Consider the following 17,769-nt stretch of genomic DNA (forward strand, 5'->3'; position numbering starts at 1 on the left):
TTTTTATAGGGAAGGGGAGTGGTCCAGGGGAGAGCTTCCTGATTGGCTGCCATGTACCTGCTGGTCTGGGGTGAGAGGGCAAAAAAAAGCGCCAACAATGGCGAACCCAAAATGGCGAACGTCGCGCGACGTTCGCGAACTTCCGGCGAGCGCGAACACCCGATGTTCGCGCGAACAAGTTCGCCGGCGAACAGTTCGCGACATCTCTACTCATCCGTGGCACAAATATATTTGAAAGTAAGCTCATAACAGAGATGGTTTTGGCTTACTTCATTCCATGTGTTACTGGAAAGTTACAAGGGGTAAAATTGAATTTAAAATCTTTATAAAAGCACTGCGTATCTTGTCGGCGCTATATAAATAAATAATGACGATGATAAGCAGGACATATTTTCCCTTAACATATAACACAAAAGTCCTGAAACCACAGGAGCACAGTTTGCATTTTTGGTATCTGATATTGCTCAATAAATTCTCTATAAACATTGAAACTTTGTCTGAGAGTTCATGACACGTTGCATATTTCTCTGGTTTGTGCACTGGATCATTATAAAGCCAGATCATGTCAGCTCTGCCCATTTACTGATAGGACTGTTGACTGAAGCTTTTGACCTTTCCGGAATTATTTCTTATAAAGTTGTCAACCCAGAAGAGTCTGCACATTACCTGGTGTAGATCATGGGGTGCACAACTCTCTGTTTGTCAGTCTTTTTTCTCATTGGCGGAGCGTATGCCCAACAGCAGTAAGTATCATCTCTCCAAATTATCTCAATCAGTTTATCTGTTTAGATGATTTGAGCTTCATGATGTCTGGGTCATTACCCTTCTCTTGTACTGTATATATGTGTTTGCAAGTGCCAAGTTAAGAGTAGGAATGAACACAGAGCAATGTATAAAGTATCATTTTTTTATGCATTTCCCAAAATGCATTTTTCTTATATATAATTCCAAATTAATTGTGGCAACAACTGCTGCTACTGCCACGTGCTTTGCCAAAACAGACACTATTGTGCACGAGTTAAATGGGGTGCAATTTACAGCTTAAATTTTCAGAGTGGGGATTGCTTCACTCCAGGTATGATCTACTGGGTGCACAACTGTGGTGCCTATTCATGCAAACCTTTGGGAACCCTCAAATTACTGGCACATCCATGACCATATTTATATATTAGAACCTATGGCTCCATGTCTAGATTGGCATTTTTAGGAGGGTGCACCATGGGGCCAAATATATTTAAAAAAGAACTGCTAAAAATAAAAAAGTGTCCTTTGCTGGATATTGCTGTCAAATCTGGTAGTGAAGCTTGGGGGGTTCCTCAGAGGCAAGTGACTAGTGCATGCACAAAACACAAACTATACTGTGCATATGCTGATTACTAAAGAGGAGGCTTCAGGTTCAGATCAGCAAAGACTAAAGATACAGCCTTAGCTATGTCCAGTGCGGTGGCAGCTCCATGATTCCACAGGGTTATTTTTCGTTCATTATTCTAAAAACATTTGGGGGGCAAAGAGATTATAATTAGCATTGTAATATTTATGTTACGATTATTTGACCAGTAGTTTGGACTTCAGAGCTTTAGTCTAGACTGGACTTCTCTTTGGCAAAGCCTCATGAAGCTTATAGACCACATTTCTTTTCCAGATCCAAATACGTTTTTTCCCTCTGACTCCAAAAATAGTCAATGGTCTTTCTATTCTTTTTTTCATTGTTTTAAAACAGTATATGGAAGTTGCTCCTCATGATCATGAAACAAGCACACACTGCTTAAGAAATCTATTAGACATTCAGATTGGTAGGGAAATGTTTTTTTTGACCATTTTCAATTATAAAAAATTAATTGCATGGGCAAAATATCTAGTATAGGTAAATCTGAAAACAACTGGACTTGCTGAGTAATCAATGAAGACGTTTCACTACTCATCCGAGCAGCTTCTTCAGTTAAACTGACTGGTGTGGGAAATTCTCGGCATATAAACTCTTCCACTAATCCAATCACAAAGGCACATTGTAACTCTTCAAAGAGGTGACATCTGAAGAGTTTATATGCCGAGAACTTCCCACACCAGGCAGTTGAACTGAAGAAGCTGCTCGGATGAGTAGTGAAACGTCTTCATTGATTACTCAGCAAGTCCAGTTGTTTTCAGATTTACCTATACTAGATATACCATGACCTGGATGAATGAAAATCTTCATAGTCATGGGCAAAATAAACTTTTTAAAGCCCCATTGAACACCATATTCTGATTAGGGTTGCCTCCTTTTCACGAAAACAAATACGAGCCTTTCTATATTTTTATCATTATTACCTATTTATAATATTGGCATCAATTATAATATATAATGGCCAGGTGACCCTATTTTTGGGTCTATGGAAAGTCTGTTATGTTGGATTCATGACATGCAGCTTTTCCACTGTTGCCAAAATCCAAATCCCAGTCATCTTTGAGGATGTTGAACATAAGGTATTTGGTTATTTTGCCCCTGTTGGATATATATTTATTATTCTCTCTTTGGCTTAAGTGGGTATCAACTTCCATAAGATGTTAGAGGTTTCCAGGCATTGCCATCTCGAAAATCAGTCCACAGTTTACTATTTTTTTTCTTTCCACTTATGTAGAAAGGGTTTCCATAGAATTTCAGTGCCATCTAGTCATTGTTTATTTGGAAGGCTTTTTGTAACATTCAAATTAAATGCAGTTCATTGATTCAAATAATTAGGTTGGTCCATCAAAACTCTTTATATCATTAAGGCTTATTATGTGTGTTGTGTCTGCAACTCTTCCTTCCAGATGCGCACTTATAACACCAAGTTTACTACATGTGAATGGCGAGGAGACCATTGTGGTAGATGCTCAAGGACACAACGTTCCATTTGATGTTGATATCAGTATTCATGACTTTCCTCGAAGGGAACTCTATCTTGCCTCAGCCAAAGTTTCTCTGAATAGTAACAATGAGTTCCTTGGTACAGCCACAGTAAAGGTATGATGAAAAAACAAATTAGTGTTCCAATAAGTATTTATAGTACAGTAAAGGGCAGTGCAGGGCTTTAGCAAAGTTGCCCTTAAAGGTTAAAAGTTACCCATGACTGAGACAATGTCAACTTCTTTACTTCTATTCAAGTGTCCGAAGCAATAAAGTCCTAAGAAGTCCACAAGGCTATCAGTTTAGTTTAGCTAAACCTTGAGGTTTTACCCAAAAAAAGGGAATTTGACCAAAATTTGATGTAGGGAGGTTCCGAGGAATTAAAAGCTTTGAATGGTATGAGGAGGAGTTTGTAAGTTATTCTTTGTTTTACGGGAAGCCAATATGGGGGGTGTGTATCTTCTTGGAAGAGAGGAGGAGAATTCTGGCAGCAGTATTTAATGCAGACTGTGGTGAGGAGAGATGGGAGTTAGGGAGGCCAGTTAGTAGAAGGTTACAGTAGTCTAGTTGGGACAGGATGGGAGCATGCATGAGTGTCCTAGCTAAAGCAGGTGAAAGTAAGGGATGGATTTCGGCAATATTGCATAATAAAAAGTGACAGGTTGTGACAGTTAATATGGTCAGAGAAGGAGAGAGTATACTTAATGATTACCCCCAGACAGCGTGCCGAGTTGGCAGGGTTTGGGTTAATGAGTATGCCATCTATACAGTAAATGGGAAAGTAAGTCCAGGCTTAAAGGAGAACTAAAACCTAAAAATGAATATGGCTGGCTAAAATGTCATATTTAATATAGTGAACTTATTGCACGAGGCTAAAGTTTGAGCTTGTCAATAGCAGCAATGATCCAGGACTTCAAACTTGTCACAGGGGGTCACCATCTTGGAAAGTGTCTGTGACACTCACATGCTCAGTGGGCTCTGATTGGCTGTTGAGAAGCTAAGCTTAGGGCTCGTCACAAATTATCCAGCGGAAAATGAGCTTCCCTGGCTGTAATATAAGCTGATGCTACAGGTTTGCTGATTATTCAATTCTGATGCTAATTGCACTGGTTTCTGTGCTGCCATGTAGTAATTATGTGTATTAATTACTAATCAGCCTTATATTGTGACATTTCTATTCTATGTGTTCTGTATATTGTAAGTGGGTCCCTAAGCTCAGTAAGTGACCGCAGCACAGAGCATGTGCAGTGAATCAGCAGAAAAGAAGATGGGGAGCTACTGGGGCATCTTTGGAGACACAGATCTTTACTGCTAAAGGGCTGTGGTTGCCTTGGGCTGGTACATAAGCCCAAAACATAATGTACAAATTTCTAGTCTACTTATTTGGTCAAGCTTTAGTTCTCCTTTAAGTGGATATGTTGAGTTTGAGCATACAGATGATAATAAAAGCCAAATGAGCAGATGAGACCTCCCAAAGACAGAGAGTACAGGAAGACCAACAATGGACCAAGTAGAGAGCATTACAACACCCCTACATTAATTGGAACTGGAGTTGAGGTTTTGATAGTGTAGGGATGTGAAAATCTTAGACACCCTTACACATTACAGACAGGCACATCCCTAGTAATATGGACACCTCAGTGGGTCCTAATGGGGACCTTGTGCTTATGTAACCCCTGTAGTTCTCACAGTGTACACCAGATGGCACTGTGCCAGAGTATAAAAGGTTTAGGAACCATGAGGTCTGGGTCCATTGCTTTAGCCCAACCAAGCAGGCTGGAAGGGAATGGGTAGTGTCGACCCTAGGCGCCTTGGCCCTAGTAATTAGACAGCTATACTCAACTATAGATCACTCTAGGAGTGATAGAGAGGTTATTTAGTTGAGCAGCTCAAGGCTCCGCCGAGGAGATAAGAGGGATTAAGATCCCAGGGTATTACTGACCCGGACTAAGGATTTAAGTGTTGAGATAGGGATGATAGGAATTCCCCTAGTCTGCCACTGGAAGATATCCTGAAAACTGGGCAATACCCCTCACACGCTGCCAACTTACTCTCTGCTGTATATTCCCTAGCCTGTGGGGATTCAGCCTATTCGTGCTGGGAGTATATGCTTCCTTTATGCTGCTGTGTATGTTCTATGCTCCATTGTGGATCAATGTGCTGAATGATCGATGTGCTATTGTTCAATAAATACAGTTCTATGTTCAACCGTTAAATAACTACTGGCGCCCATCATTGTGCTATCGCACCTGGTTGCAGTTACACTACACCCTGCCTCCACCGCGTTTCGAGGGCTTACCCCTGAGAAAGAGAGCTCATCTGTGGTATCAGCCCACAAAGGAAAGTAGCTAAAACTGCCCTCACATAAGCAGTTTACTATAGCGCTACAATAGCATAATAAAGACAATATAAGTCACCTGGGTTATGGGACCTATATTTCTTATTTTTAAATATTTTTCAGATTGACTCTTCTTCACTCCCACCAAAAAGAAAGAAGCAGTTTGTATATGTCAATGTGAATTCCACCTCATGCACACTAGAGAAAGTTGTGTTGCTGTCACAAAGCAGTGGCTATATCTTCATTCAGACTGATAAGAACATCTACACCCCAGGATCTACAGGTAAATTTCCTTTTCTGTTCCAGAACTTTCAAGGATTGTCATACTTTTTCTAAAATTTTCTTTAAAGGAACAGTAACATCAAAAAAAATTTGTTACTATGCAACGAAAAAAAAAACACCAAGACAAATTAAACTTTAAAATCACAAAGTCTTAATTAAGAAACAATTTACAGAAACTCGACTTCCTGTATCGATGGTTGCCCTGTCGCCTTTTCTGAAGAGGACAGGAAGTGGAGTTTCTGTAAGTTATTTCTTAATAAAGACTGTGATTTTAAAGTTTAATTTGTGTTGGTGTTTTTTTTTCGCTGTATAGTAACGAATTTTTTAAAATATTTTTTTGATGTTACTGTTCCTTTAACAAGAGTGTTTGCCTACCATCTACAGAGAGACTATGTGATAAATACTGCTCAGACAACCTAGCATTCTATGATCTGATAATTAAAGACTATATTTATTTATCATTACAGTTTCGAGCAGTGGTCGGATGTGCACATTTTGTGCATGGTGCATTGTTTTTATCTGAATGACAACTTGTCCTTTCCTTAAACCCTAAACACTCTAAAAACAACTAGTCAGACACTAAAGCGGATTATTACAGTTCAGAAAAGTGAATGGTATAATATTTAACTTGGAATCCACAACCACTTCCCTTCTGTCATGTTTCTGTCCTTCAGTTTCCTCCATTATGAGCCCAACCCCTGTACCCCAAACTTACTAACCCAATGTATTTCTCCACAGTTCTCTACCGGATTTACAGCACAAGCTACAATATGCAGCCAATCAGAAAACCTTTAATCATTGATTTTGTGGTAAGAATAATGTTCCGATCTTCTACCTGAAAGAAACAGTTGGAGGATGGGGATATGACATTGCTAAAGTAGATCATACATGCCAAGATTTAAAGCATACGTAAAGGCAAAAAAATAAAATCCCATTTTTACTTTCTTTAATGAAAAAGAAACCGATCTCCAATATACTTTAATTAAAAAATGTCTACCGTTTTTATAATAAACCTGTCTGTATGCAGTGAAATTCTCCCTTCATTTACTGCTGTGGATAGGATTTGTCAGACGGTCCCTAACTGCTCTGCAGGGAAACAATCATACTTATGAACAGCAGGGGGAGCCCCCTCCTTACTTCCCAGCCATGCAGAACTCAAGCAGCTTTGTTTGTTTCCCTGTAGAGCAGCCGGCGACTGTGTAGAGATTTGTATTGGATTTTATTTTTGCCTTTACATCCCATTTACTGTTTCCAACTCCAGCTGCAGGGACAAAGATCATGGGGCCAGATTTAAACAGATAAACTGGGATTCTATTTGGAGGATTATTTTGCTGTAGCCACTGGTTCTGCAGAGTTGGAGAAAGTTTGTATTAAACAATACAAAAACTATAAAATCCACATTAGATTACATGACAACGCAGGAGCCAGTGCAGTCTGTATATTCTGATTATTAATCAGTCTTGCTGTATCAGCTTCTGGCAGATATTATTTGACTTGTGCTGTTTTGATCATTTATGACGATCCCTAAGCAGCCCAGATCACACTGAGCATGTGCACAGTCTTGGTCTTGCAAAGATGTATAACAAAGTTACAAGATGGTGACCCCCTGTGGCCAACTTTGAAAGCATAAATCATTTGTTTGATTAGTCTTGTGGTGCAGTAAGTTCATGTTTATGTTTAGTATAGAAAACAAGGCATTTGTAGTATTATTCTATTTTAGACTTTACTTTCCCTTTAAGTGTTTACCTGTAAACAAAAAAGCACAAATTCTACATAAATTCTCCAGAAGAGAACTACACATCCTAATTCTCTTTTATAGGACCTCTGGGTTCTGGGGACTCATTGGATAAATTCTATAACCTCGAACAAAAGCTTTTTACACTTTTGCTCACACCACTTGTCCATTTGACTTCACTGGGTTATTATGGGTCAAAGTTGGTGTAAAAGAAAGGAGCCATCGTAGTCGTTAGTCTGCAGTTACAATATATATTTACGCACCTTTGTAATACAATTAGCTCTTGTAAAGGATGATTTCCATGAGGGCTATGTATTGTATTAATTAAGAATAAATGTGATATTATTTTACACCACCTCTACACCATCGTAGCCATAAAGCACTTATAATATGGTTGTTTCTTTCATTTGCAGGACCCAGATGGCGTCATTGTAAAGAGAGAGAGCTTCGTAGGTTCCACATCTGATTTCATCGTCAAGTCACTTCGACTTCCGCAATTTGCAAGGTGAAAACAACATACAGAAATGCTCCCGTTATTAACAGCTCGATAAACAACTCCCCAATATATGCATTATGATACCCCCCCAAGTTATACACTGGTAATTTTGAAAGAAAATCTATGTGATTTTCTTTTTCCCACATATCTAATAAAAGGCACTGGGTTATTTCTGAAAGGTCAAATTTTAGATTTTTTTAATACCTTAAATGAACTCGAATGAATTTGCAACTCGAATGGTTTCGAATTTAAAATAAAACTTGAATGGAAAAAACTCGAATGGAAAAAAACTTGAATGGAAAAAACTTGAATGGAAAAAACTTGAATGGAAAAAACTTGAATGGAAAAAACTTGAATGGAAAAAACTTGAATCAGCGAGTTCGGGATTAACAACACGAAAACTAAAATCAATTTGAGTGATTTTGTCGGGAAAAAACTTACATCACTCAAATTGATCAAGTTTTTGGGCAAAACCCCTTTGCAAAAAAACTCAAACATCATAAAGGCTATTAACTACTTCAAATGGATCAAGGGACCTCTGCTATTGACTCCTACAAGACCTACACAGGTTTTATATGGTGTATTTTAGGATTCAAGCTATTTCTAGCATCAGGGTATAATAAATCTCAAAAAACTAAAGTTTTTTTTCACCCGAAAAAATTATTTTTGACTAAAACTCAAACCTTAATAAATCTGCCCCTAATCGTGCCCAGGAGCAGTAACCCATATAGTAACCAATAAGATGTTTGTTTTAAAAACAAGAGTCCAGTAAATGCTACCCGCTGATTGGTTGCTAAGGGTTGCTGCTCCTGGGCAAACATAGGGCCAGATTCAATTCATTGAGAAAAGGTTATCTCATGGTTTTTCACAGTTTTGGATATCCCTGAAACTAGAGAAGAGAGTTTGTTTAGGCCAGCGATGGGTGAATTTGTCCCATTTCTCTTTACCGAAAAATTTGCGAATTTCCCGCGCAATTTGCGAAACAGCGGAAAATTGCCAAAACATTAATTTTGATTCTCTCTTCAATTTGCGTCACTTTTGACGCCGGCGTTAAAGTCAATGGACGTCCAAATAATGTTGAGCGATTATTCCGATGCGCATCCAATTTTTTTTTCTTCCACAGCAAATTTTCGCTGTAGTTTCGTGAATGTATCCGCCGGCGGCGAAAATCGAAAATTCGCGCCTGGCAAATTTATTCGCCCATCACTAGGTTAGGCCACATTTTAATACATCTGTAACTTGGTTATGTGATAAAGGGCCCCTGGCGATACCTTCGAAAGCTAAACAGGGCCTTAACCCAAAAGTTCTTACAATGTTTGTCCTTACGATCAGGGCATTATACAAACATTTCTCTGTCATTGTAGCCTTGGGGAATGGACTATCTCAGTAAAGTATGAAGACACCCCTCAACAAAATTACACCACCAAATTTGATGTGAAGGAATACAGTAAGATGATCGTCTTTAGATTAGCTGCAATAGTACAAGCTAGAATACTATATTTATTCTGTAGAATGTTTTACCATACCTGAGTAAAAAGCTCAGGAAGCTCTCTGTTAGTTTAGGATAGCAGCTGCAGTATTAGCTTGGTGTGACATCACTTCCTGCCTGAGTCTCTCCCTGCTCACTCATAGCTCTGGTCTCAGATTACAGCAAGGAGGGGAGGAGGGAGGGAAAGAGGAACAAACTGAGCATGCTCAAGCCCTAGCCCTGGAGGTTTAAGCTGAAAACAGGAAGTCTGATACAGAAGCCCATGAGTACACAATAGAAGGAAAGAAATGTGGTGTTTCTTTTGAAAGGGGACTCAGAGCAGCATTACTTTGAGGATTTACTGGTATATTTATATAGAACTTTCTGATAAGGCTTACTTAGTTTTAACCTTTCCTTTTTCTTCTAGGATTTCCCTACGTTGATATCGCTTACCATCTTTTAACACACTCTTTCTGTTTGCAGTGCTGCCTACAGTGGAAGTCATTATAAAACCAGAAAGGAACTATTTTTATGTTGATACTGAAACTTTCAGAGTGAAAATTCAGGTGTGGTAAGTATGTGTGAAGGATGTAATGGTTAAACCCTAGGAAAGTCACAAGCACTGGGGGATGCCATAAGTTAGGCAGCCCCTCCCAGTGATTGTATTCGCTTACCTTATACCCCAGGTAACTTCTTCCACTTCTTTCTTCGCTATCCTGGGCTGATGCATGTGCAGTAGAGTTCGTTTTTTTACTCTACTACGAAAGCACAAACATGCTAAGACAGAAGAAGCAAGAAGAGGATTGCCCCCTGGTGCACTTGAGTTTGAAATTCATAGTACTATATGTCTTCACAGCTTGCGCAACTGCATAATTCATGTGCTAATATATAAGAAACTTTACTATCTCATGACTTTTCAAATCATAGCAGAGTACAAAATATAATGGCCTTCATCAACTCCCACAGAAATTCACAGACTGCAGTAGAAACCTCTGCCCTAGTCAAAATAACCAGATGTCATACTTAAAACAGTGGTGGTCATAAAACTACTCTTTCCTAAGGGCTAATTGGACCCGTATCCTACCTGCTGAGCTGTCATCATTGAAGGCCATGGTGTACAATGCCAATGGGGGAGGGTAGGTGTTACTGGGGTTTGGTGGAGAAGGCAGTGGGATAGACATAGTGGCCTTAGTGTTCTTCAGTGGGCCCAGGATACCCCAGTCTGCCACTGTAGGATCAATCCCTTTTCTCTCTACCCAGGCATCTACATGGGAGGCCTGCTGAGGGATATGCATTTGTGCTCTTTGGAATTAAGAAAGACAATGTAATGAAAGAAATTTCAGAGTCTAAGACAAGGGTAAAGGTAAGACAACCTATATATTCTTTTTAATGGTGTTATACCATAAGCTTTCATGTCATTGTCATTTGATTTATTGCTGTAAACTGTCCTACTCATATTAAAATGAAGTTATTCTTCTTCTTTTAATAATAATAATAATAATAATAATAATAATAATAATAATAATAATAATAATATTAATAATAAGTATTTATAAAGTGCCAACATATTATCTAGGGCATTCACTATAATATACTAAAAGTTACATTCAAGGTTAACTACAACGTTAATGGCTATTTTAACTGGATGTGCATTTTTCTCTATGTGTCCTCTCTCTGTGTTGACTTACTTTGTGTTTCTCCCTTTGTCACTCAGATCAGTCAAGGTGAGGGTCATGCAGAAATGAAAAGGGAGCAACTTGTGAAGCATGTTTCCAAACCTGAAGAAATGGTCCAATACAGATTGTATGTGAGGGCCACTTTTCTCTCAGAAACCGGTGAGAACTCAGGTTGAGGGATGCAGATACTAATGATTATCTATTTCTTATACAACCCCTTTCTCCTTACTTATTTATCTCTTCCCCATATCCCCTTTCGCTTCTGTTTCAATTCATTCCCGTTTTGTTTGTTTATCTACTTTCATTCCTTGACTTTTCTTCCTCCAATTTTACCTACCCCATTTTTACCTTCCTTCCTTCATATCTCAACACAAAATATTAACTTTTTGCATATAAAAGTGACTTAGGGTGCCATAGCTGTCAACATCCCCTCCTTCTCCATAGACTACTCACCAAGAGGGTGGTCAAGTAATTAGATAGGGAAAAGAGTTATACTCAACTGGTTCTTCTCATGAAGAGGTCTACTAGCCACATGACATGTATGTGACTCTATTGCACAACACTATTCTTAATTTTTTTTACTAGCAATCTATCGAATGCTAGAGGCTAAACAGGCACAATTAGTACCCTCATAGGTAGACGTAGAGAAATTTTAAAAAAACACTGGTTTTGGCAACCACAAATTTGTGGGTTTTGCACAGATACAGTGGTATATAGTGATGGGCGAATAAATTCACCTGGCAGAAATGAAAAGAAATGGAAAAAAAAAAAGGGCGCAAATCCGCTACCGACAAATAAATTCGCAAAACTCCTGCGAAAATTTGCCTCCTGTCAAAAAATGTTGTACGCATGTCGCTCGCATCAAAATCACTGCGCGTCAACACTATTCGGCCACCCATTAACTTTAACTCCAGCGTCAGAATTGAGAATTTGTTTGCGAATTTCGCTGGAAATTCGCGAATTTTTCACCGAAGCGAAACAGGAGAAATCAGCCCATCACTAGTGGTATACTGTACAACATTTAACTTCTGTTTCTGCCCCCTGTACCTTTTCTATTCTGAATTCTGTTGTATTCCAGATTCACAAAAAAATTTAGAATCTATGATGTGGTTGACGGCCTGCTTGTTCTACTAGGCACTCATGTGCTTACCTCCAACCGAATCTCTAGGAACAATTAATGCTCAAAGAGAAGAAGAGTTGCCATGAGGAGATACTTTCGGAAAGATACATCTTGGTCTGCTTGTAGTGTCTACTTTGGTTTATAGGTTGACATTCAAGTATGTTCAAGACCATAGTGCTAGTAAGTAACTTCTAAATGCTACTGTACTAAAATGTCTCTCTTTTAGGCAGTGATATAGAAGAGGCTCATTCAGAAGATTTCCCTATTGTGACCTCACCGTATAGAGTTTTCCTTACCAAAACCTCCAAATATTTCCAGCCTGGACTTCCATTTAATGTTAAGGTAATGACTCATCTGGGAATTTTCCCCTGGTTTTTATCATTGTCTCCTAGTTCCTGACCAGTGTCTGAACAACAATTACAACAAGTTGGTTGAATGTGCATTTTCTTTATGGTCTCCTTTTTCCTTTATCTTTTCTTTATGGCTCATAGATGCACATATTGTTATTTCAGGTGTCTGTAACTTATCCAGATGGTTCTCCTGCTCGTAATATCCCTGTGGTGGCTGAGCCAGGAAGATTTGATTGGGTAACCCAAACAGATGGAACAACACAGATATTATTGAACACAGACTCACATATAGAGCAATTGCCCATAACTGTGAGTATCAAGCGCGCCCTGTGTCAATCTCCGCAGCACGAGTTGTGCCAAAAGTCATTTATATGCCAATCACTGGAAATTATTCAGACAGACTTCAAAAATATTTGGCACAACTGCACTCGATTTGCGACAAAGTGCACGCACAGTTGTGTTCATTTTGGCAAATTGTGCCAAATTGTGTTAGATTCAATGTCCTTGTGTGCCCAAAATGATGCTAAAATTCTGAGGAAAAAACTGCATTATGGGGAAAAAGACATAGCGATTGCATCACAAATTTTGCTCACTGGGGTCAAGCCTAAACAAGGTGCATTTTGGACTTATAAGCTGAATGCCTATAAAATAGGGCACTGGCTCAATGTCAGGCATATATTTTGATCTGAAAATACCAGTAATTATTTTCATACATAACATTAAACAGGTCTTTCATTTCTTTTCATTTCCTAGCAGTAGATGCTATAAATATGTACTTAACATTTTTTTTTAAATTCATGTCAAAGGTGAGAACAAACCAGGAAGATTTGCCAGCCCGGTACCAATCATCTGCAACCATGATTGCTAAGCCTTACCGTCCTTCTTATGGCTCAGGGAACTATCTTCACATCAGCATTTTTGGGTCTGTCATAGAACCCGGAGAAAATATCCTCATCATTTTCAATGTCCGAAACAGTGACCCAATTCTTCAGAACCAAATACAATATTTCACCTATCTGGTAAGTAGACAACCAATTTCAACCTCTTTATATCTGAAACAATTCACCTGGCCTTTTCACCATCAAGGTGGGCCAAAGCAGCTTGTTCCAAATTAGTCCCTGTGCTCCTTAATTGCTTTATAATCGGGGCTGATGCTGCCATTGTGATCCAATGGGACATGAGTCAATATGTTGCCCTTTTTGTTCAAGAATGGCAGATTTGCCAGCCAATGCCAGTGTAATAACTCACCTTTATGGTCTAGTGGCGGTGCGACGAGGATGCCGGTCACACCCTCGGCGGGGACGCACGCCGAGTCCGTCTCCTTAGGCACCGTTGTTGTAAATGCACATATCTTCCGGGTTGCACGTTTGGCTATTTCTGCCTATATCCGGAAAGTGCCGAACGTGGCGTCATAGGTTGGCACGAAATTCAAATATTTAAAGGGCTCTCTGTGTTGAAATCATTGCCCAACGTAAGGGTCTATTTACTTAGTTCCTTGGTGTGTTTTTCAAGTGATTCCTGTTCTGTTTTGACTCTGCCTGTCCCTGATTTTATTCAGTCTGCTGCCTGCCCCGATTTTGCTTGTCCATTGACAATTCTTCCGAATTCTGATTTTGTACTGCATTTTGCTGTTTGACCCGGCCTGTGGCGTCAACTCTGCTTTGTCTATTGATTCTGTACTGCACTGCCCGATTGGTACCTTGACCACGCTTCTAGTTCTCCACTTCAGTACCACATTCGGTTCCCTTGCCTGCCTAGAGTTCTCTCCCTGCTTCACTCATATTAAAGGGGAAGGAAACCTAGTTGGCGCAAAAACCCTCCCCCCCTCCCGTGTGTTGCCCCCCCTCCCTCCTCCCCCCTGGCCTACCCGTCCCGCTGGGCAAATGCCCCTAACTTGTTACTTACCCTTCTGCGCAGGTCCAGTCCAGGGAGTTCAAAGACGACATCTTCTTCCACGCGATCATCTTCCTGCTTTGAACGGTGTTTTGGCGCATGCGCTGTAGGAGCATTTCGCCGGTACGGATCTACTGCGCATGCGCCAAAAGTCACAATGTACTTTTGGCGCATGCGCAGTAGATCATACCGGCCAAATGCTCCCCTTTAAGACCTGTCGGCACCGAGTAGTGGAGGGCTCCTCCCGGTGGTTGCTAAAGGCAGAAGAGTAAGCTGTGACCGGGACCTTGGAGTTTGCTCTGGGTTTGGGACTCCGTTCGTAACAGCCAGCCTATGTATTTCCAGTTTTGTATAAAGCAAAACATTTGATCCCTATCCCATTGTTTTTATTTAACTTCATTTATATCACTTTTCTTCCAGATCATGAGCAGGGGGAGAATTATAAAAGTGGGCAGACAGGCACGGCAACCTGGTCAGGCTACTGTCGTCATGACTGTGCCGGTCACTGGGGACTACATGCCATCTTTCCGTGTTGTGGCATATTACATGGTGATGACACCTGGAGGGCGTGACATTGTGTCTGACTCTGTCTCGGTGGATGTGGTAGATACCTGCATGGGCACGGTAAGATTTAAAACAAGTGTCAATCAAGATATGCTTCTGCCCCAGTTAGACCCACTCATGTTCGCTGGTCATGCTTGAAAGCTAATTGTCAGCAACCAAACATTGAGTCACATAATAAGCTTCTTTTTACTGGCACTTCTCTGGTCAGTTTTGAGCAGCACAACTTTGCAATAGTTTTACCCATCAGCAATATATTTACTTACCACCAGTGATCCCAAACCAGTAGCTCGTGAGTAACATGTTGCTCTCCAACCCCTTGGATGTTGCTCCCAGTGGCCTCGGACCAAGTGCTTATTTTTGAATTACTGATTTGGAGGCAAGTTTTTGTTGCATAAAAACCATGTGTACTTTCAAACGGAGCCTCATGTAGGTTGACAGTCCACACAGGGGCTACCAAATGGCTAATCACAGCCCTTATTTGGCACCCAAAGAACTCCTTTTACGTCTGAATGTTGCTCACGGGTTTAAAAGGGGTTCCCTGACCTACAATGTTCCAATTTCATTTACTTAGTTGGAGGTGACAGGCTACAAGTATAAAGATAATAAGGTCCAAAGACCTGGTCTTCAGATGAAGCTGAAACTCAGAGCTGAGCACAAGGCCAAAGTTGCGTTGGTGGCTGTGGATAAAGGCGTCTTTGTGGGGAACAAGAATCATGCGATCACTCAGAGTAAGGTAAGAAAACATGAATAATGTCTAAAGCCCTGTAAATTATGTTGTGCACCATTGTGCCCCAATGACGGGAATTCAGGACTCCAAAATTCTTTGGTGCTGCCCTTACCCCTCTATTGTTTACTTGACCCGTGCTTAGTTCCATTCATTGTCTCTTAGTTACAGTTTGCATGGCATTCAGACTTTTTGGATGTTTAATGGACTTTTTTCTACTCCCTGGCAGTTAGGTTCTACCATCTGTCCAGTTTCGCCTTCCTACTGTTTGTGCCTGTATGTTACACCCACTATATCCATTATTTTTATCTGAAGCAGCATATCTGGATATTGATTCCCTTTCCATTCAACCCATGGTGCAGGTATGGGATACAGTGGAGAAGGGGGATATTGGTTGCACTCCTGGAGGTGGCGCTGACAGTGCAGGGGTTTTCTTTGATGCTGGGCTCACTGTACAAACAAGTGACAGATTTACTACCCCTCAAAGATCAGGTGACTATTAAATGCCTCTGTCTGTTTACCCTACAACTATATATTTGTAGAATAAACATTCCATGTTAAAGGTACACAACAGCTTTATTATTTGTTGAACAGTATATATATATATATATATATATATAGATATATATAAAATGTATTTTTTAATATATACATAAATATATATATATAATAAAACATATTAAAAGCAAGGTTTATATTCATGATGAAGATCTGCCAGTAGATTTGGTCATTGCCACTATTCTCTGTAAAGGTAACAGTGTGTACTGGTTTGATGAGTGGCTCTTATGTACAACAAGAATAATTGTTTAAAGGGACACGGTCATGCGAAAACATGTTTTTTTCAAAACACATCAGTTAATAGTGCTGCTCCAGAAGACTTCTGCACTGAAATCTGTTTTTCCAAAGAGCATTTCATTTTAAATCTGATATGGGGCTAGGCATATTATCAGTTTCCCAGCTGCCCCCAGTCATGTGACTTGTGCTCTTATTAACTTTAGTAACTCTTTACTGCTGTACTGCAAGTTGGAGTGATATCATCCCCCTCCCTTTCCCCCTCAGTAGCCCATCAGTTGAACAATGGGAAGGTAACCAGATAGCAGCTCCCTGATAGATATAAGAACAACACTCAGTAAACATCCAGGTCCCACTGAGACACATTCTGTTACATTGAGTAGGAGAAACAACAGCCTGCCAGAAAGCAGTTCCATCCTAAAGTGCTGGCTCTTTCTGAAAGCACATGACCAGGCAAAATGACCTGAGATGGAACAAACACACTTTTTGAGTTAGGAATTCAATTTTATATTGTAGAGTGGTAGATATGAGAATAGTACTCAATAGTAAAAATCAAAGTCCCACTGCAACTCATCCAGTTATATTGAGTAGGAGAAAGAATAGCTTATCTGAAAGCAGCTTCACTGTGAAGTGCTGGCTCTTTCTGAAAGCACAGGATGAGGCAAAAATGACCTGAGATGCACCTACACACCAATATTACAACTAAAAAAATACAATTGTTGGTTCAGGAATAACATTTTTATATAGTAGAGTGAATTATTTGCAGTGTAAACAGTGTAATTTAGAAATAAAAATCACACCATAAATATCATAACAGAATCCCTTTTATATCTTGATAATGGGTTGAGTGAGCATGAATTTCGTGTTCACAGCCTTGATGTGCCTAATGGTGTAAAATGAAGCACAACTTTCCCTTTTCTGCTAGCTGCACGGACAGACATTAGAATGGCATTCTGATGTAATTTTGTGGCATTGCTTGTTAATAACGCAGGGGGTTATTTATTAAAGTCCGAATTTATCTCAATATTTTCTGCTACAAACTCCGATCAAATCTGCTCGGGTTTCTTACGCTTATTTTCCTGAAGATTTGCTTTGCGAGAAAAAAAATCAGATTTTCACGTTTTTTCTGGATTTTTCATCTGATTTTCATGATTTTTTAGTTTTTTTCATCTGAAAACTCCGAGTTTTGCCCAAAAACTTCGGGGTATTGCACAAAACCCAGCGCACATCAAAAAGATCATTAGGACTTCTCCCATTGACTTATATGCAACCTTGACAGGTCTGAGAACCCGGATTTTCTGATTCTGACTTTTCCATCCTCGGGGTTTAATAAATTCCGAAAAATTCGTGAATTTTTAAAAGTCCGATTTTATTTAGTAATTAACCCCCACAGAGTTAGGTATGCCTAGAATTCGACTCCTAGATATAAAAGGCAGCTTCAACTGAATATATGGAAACTAAAAAT

General features: G+C 39.7%; 1 protein-coding gene across 2 annotated transcripts in view; it reads left to right on the forward strand.

The window, feature by feature from the left end:
* Positions 1-570: 570 nt before the first annotated feature.
* LOC108711728 (venom factor-like) overlaps positions 571-17,769 on the forward strand; it is a 54,398-nt gene continuing 37,199 nt past the window's right edge. The window contains exons 1-15 of one of the 2 annotated variants that reach the window (XM_041587311.1): positions 571-743; positions 2,791-2,983; positions 5,328-5,487; positions 6,225-6,295; positions 7,635-7,726; positions 9,082-9,164; positions 9,669-9,756; positions 10,446-10,548; positions 10,900-11,020; positions 12,208-12,323; positions 12,494-12,640; positions 13,138-13,350; positions 14,645-14,848; positions 15,360-15,521; positions 15,875-16,004. In XM_041587311.1, coding sequence (XP_041443245.1) covers positions 679-743; positions 2,791-2,983; positions 5,328-5,487; positions 6,225-6,295; positions 7,635-7,726; positions 9,082-9,164; positions 9,669-9,756; positions 10,446-10,548; positions 10,900-11,020; positions 12,208-12,323; positions 12,494-12,640; positions 13,138-13,350; positions 14,645-14,848; positions 15,360-15,521; positions 15,875-16,004 — 1,948 coding nt within the window. In that variant the 5' untranslated portion in view covers positions 571-678. The remainder of the gene's footprint in view (positions 744-2,790; positions 2,984-5,327; positions 5,488-6,224; positions 6,296-7,634; positions 7,727-9,081; positions 9,165-9,668; positions 9,757-10,445; positions 10,549-10,899; positions 11,021-12,207; positions 12,324-12,493; positions 12,641-13,137; positions 13,351-14,644; positions 14,849-15,359; positions 15,522-15,874; positions 16,005-17,769) is intronic. The other variant, XM_041587310.1, reaches the window with a different exon arrangement.

The sequence above is a fragment of the Xenopus laevis genome, chromosome 3L, assembly GCF_017654675.1.
Source record: "Xenopus laevis strain J_2021 chromosome 3L, Xenopus_laevis_v10.1, whole genome shotgun sequence".
NCBI lineage: Eukaryota > Metazoa > Chordata > Amphibia > Anura > Pipidae > Xenopus > Xenopus laevis.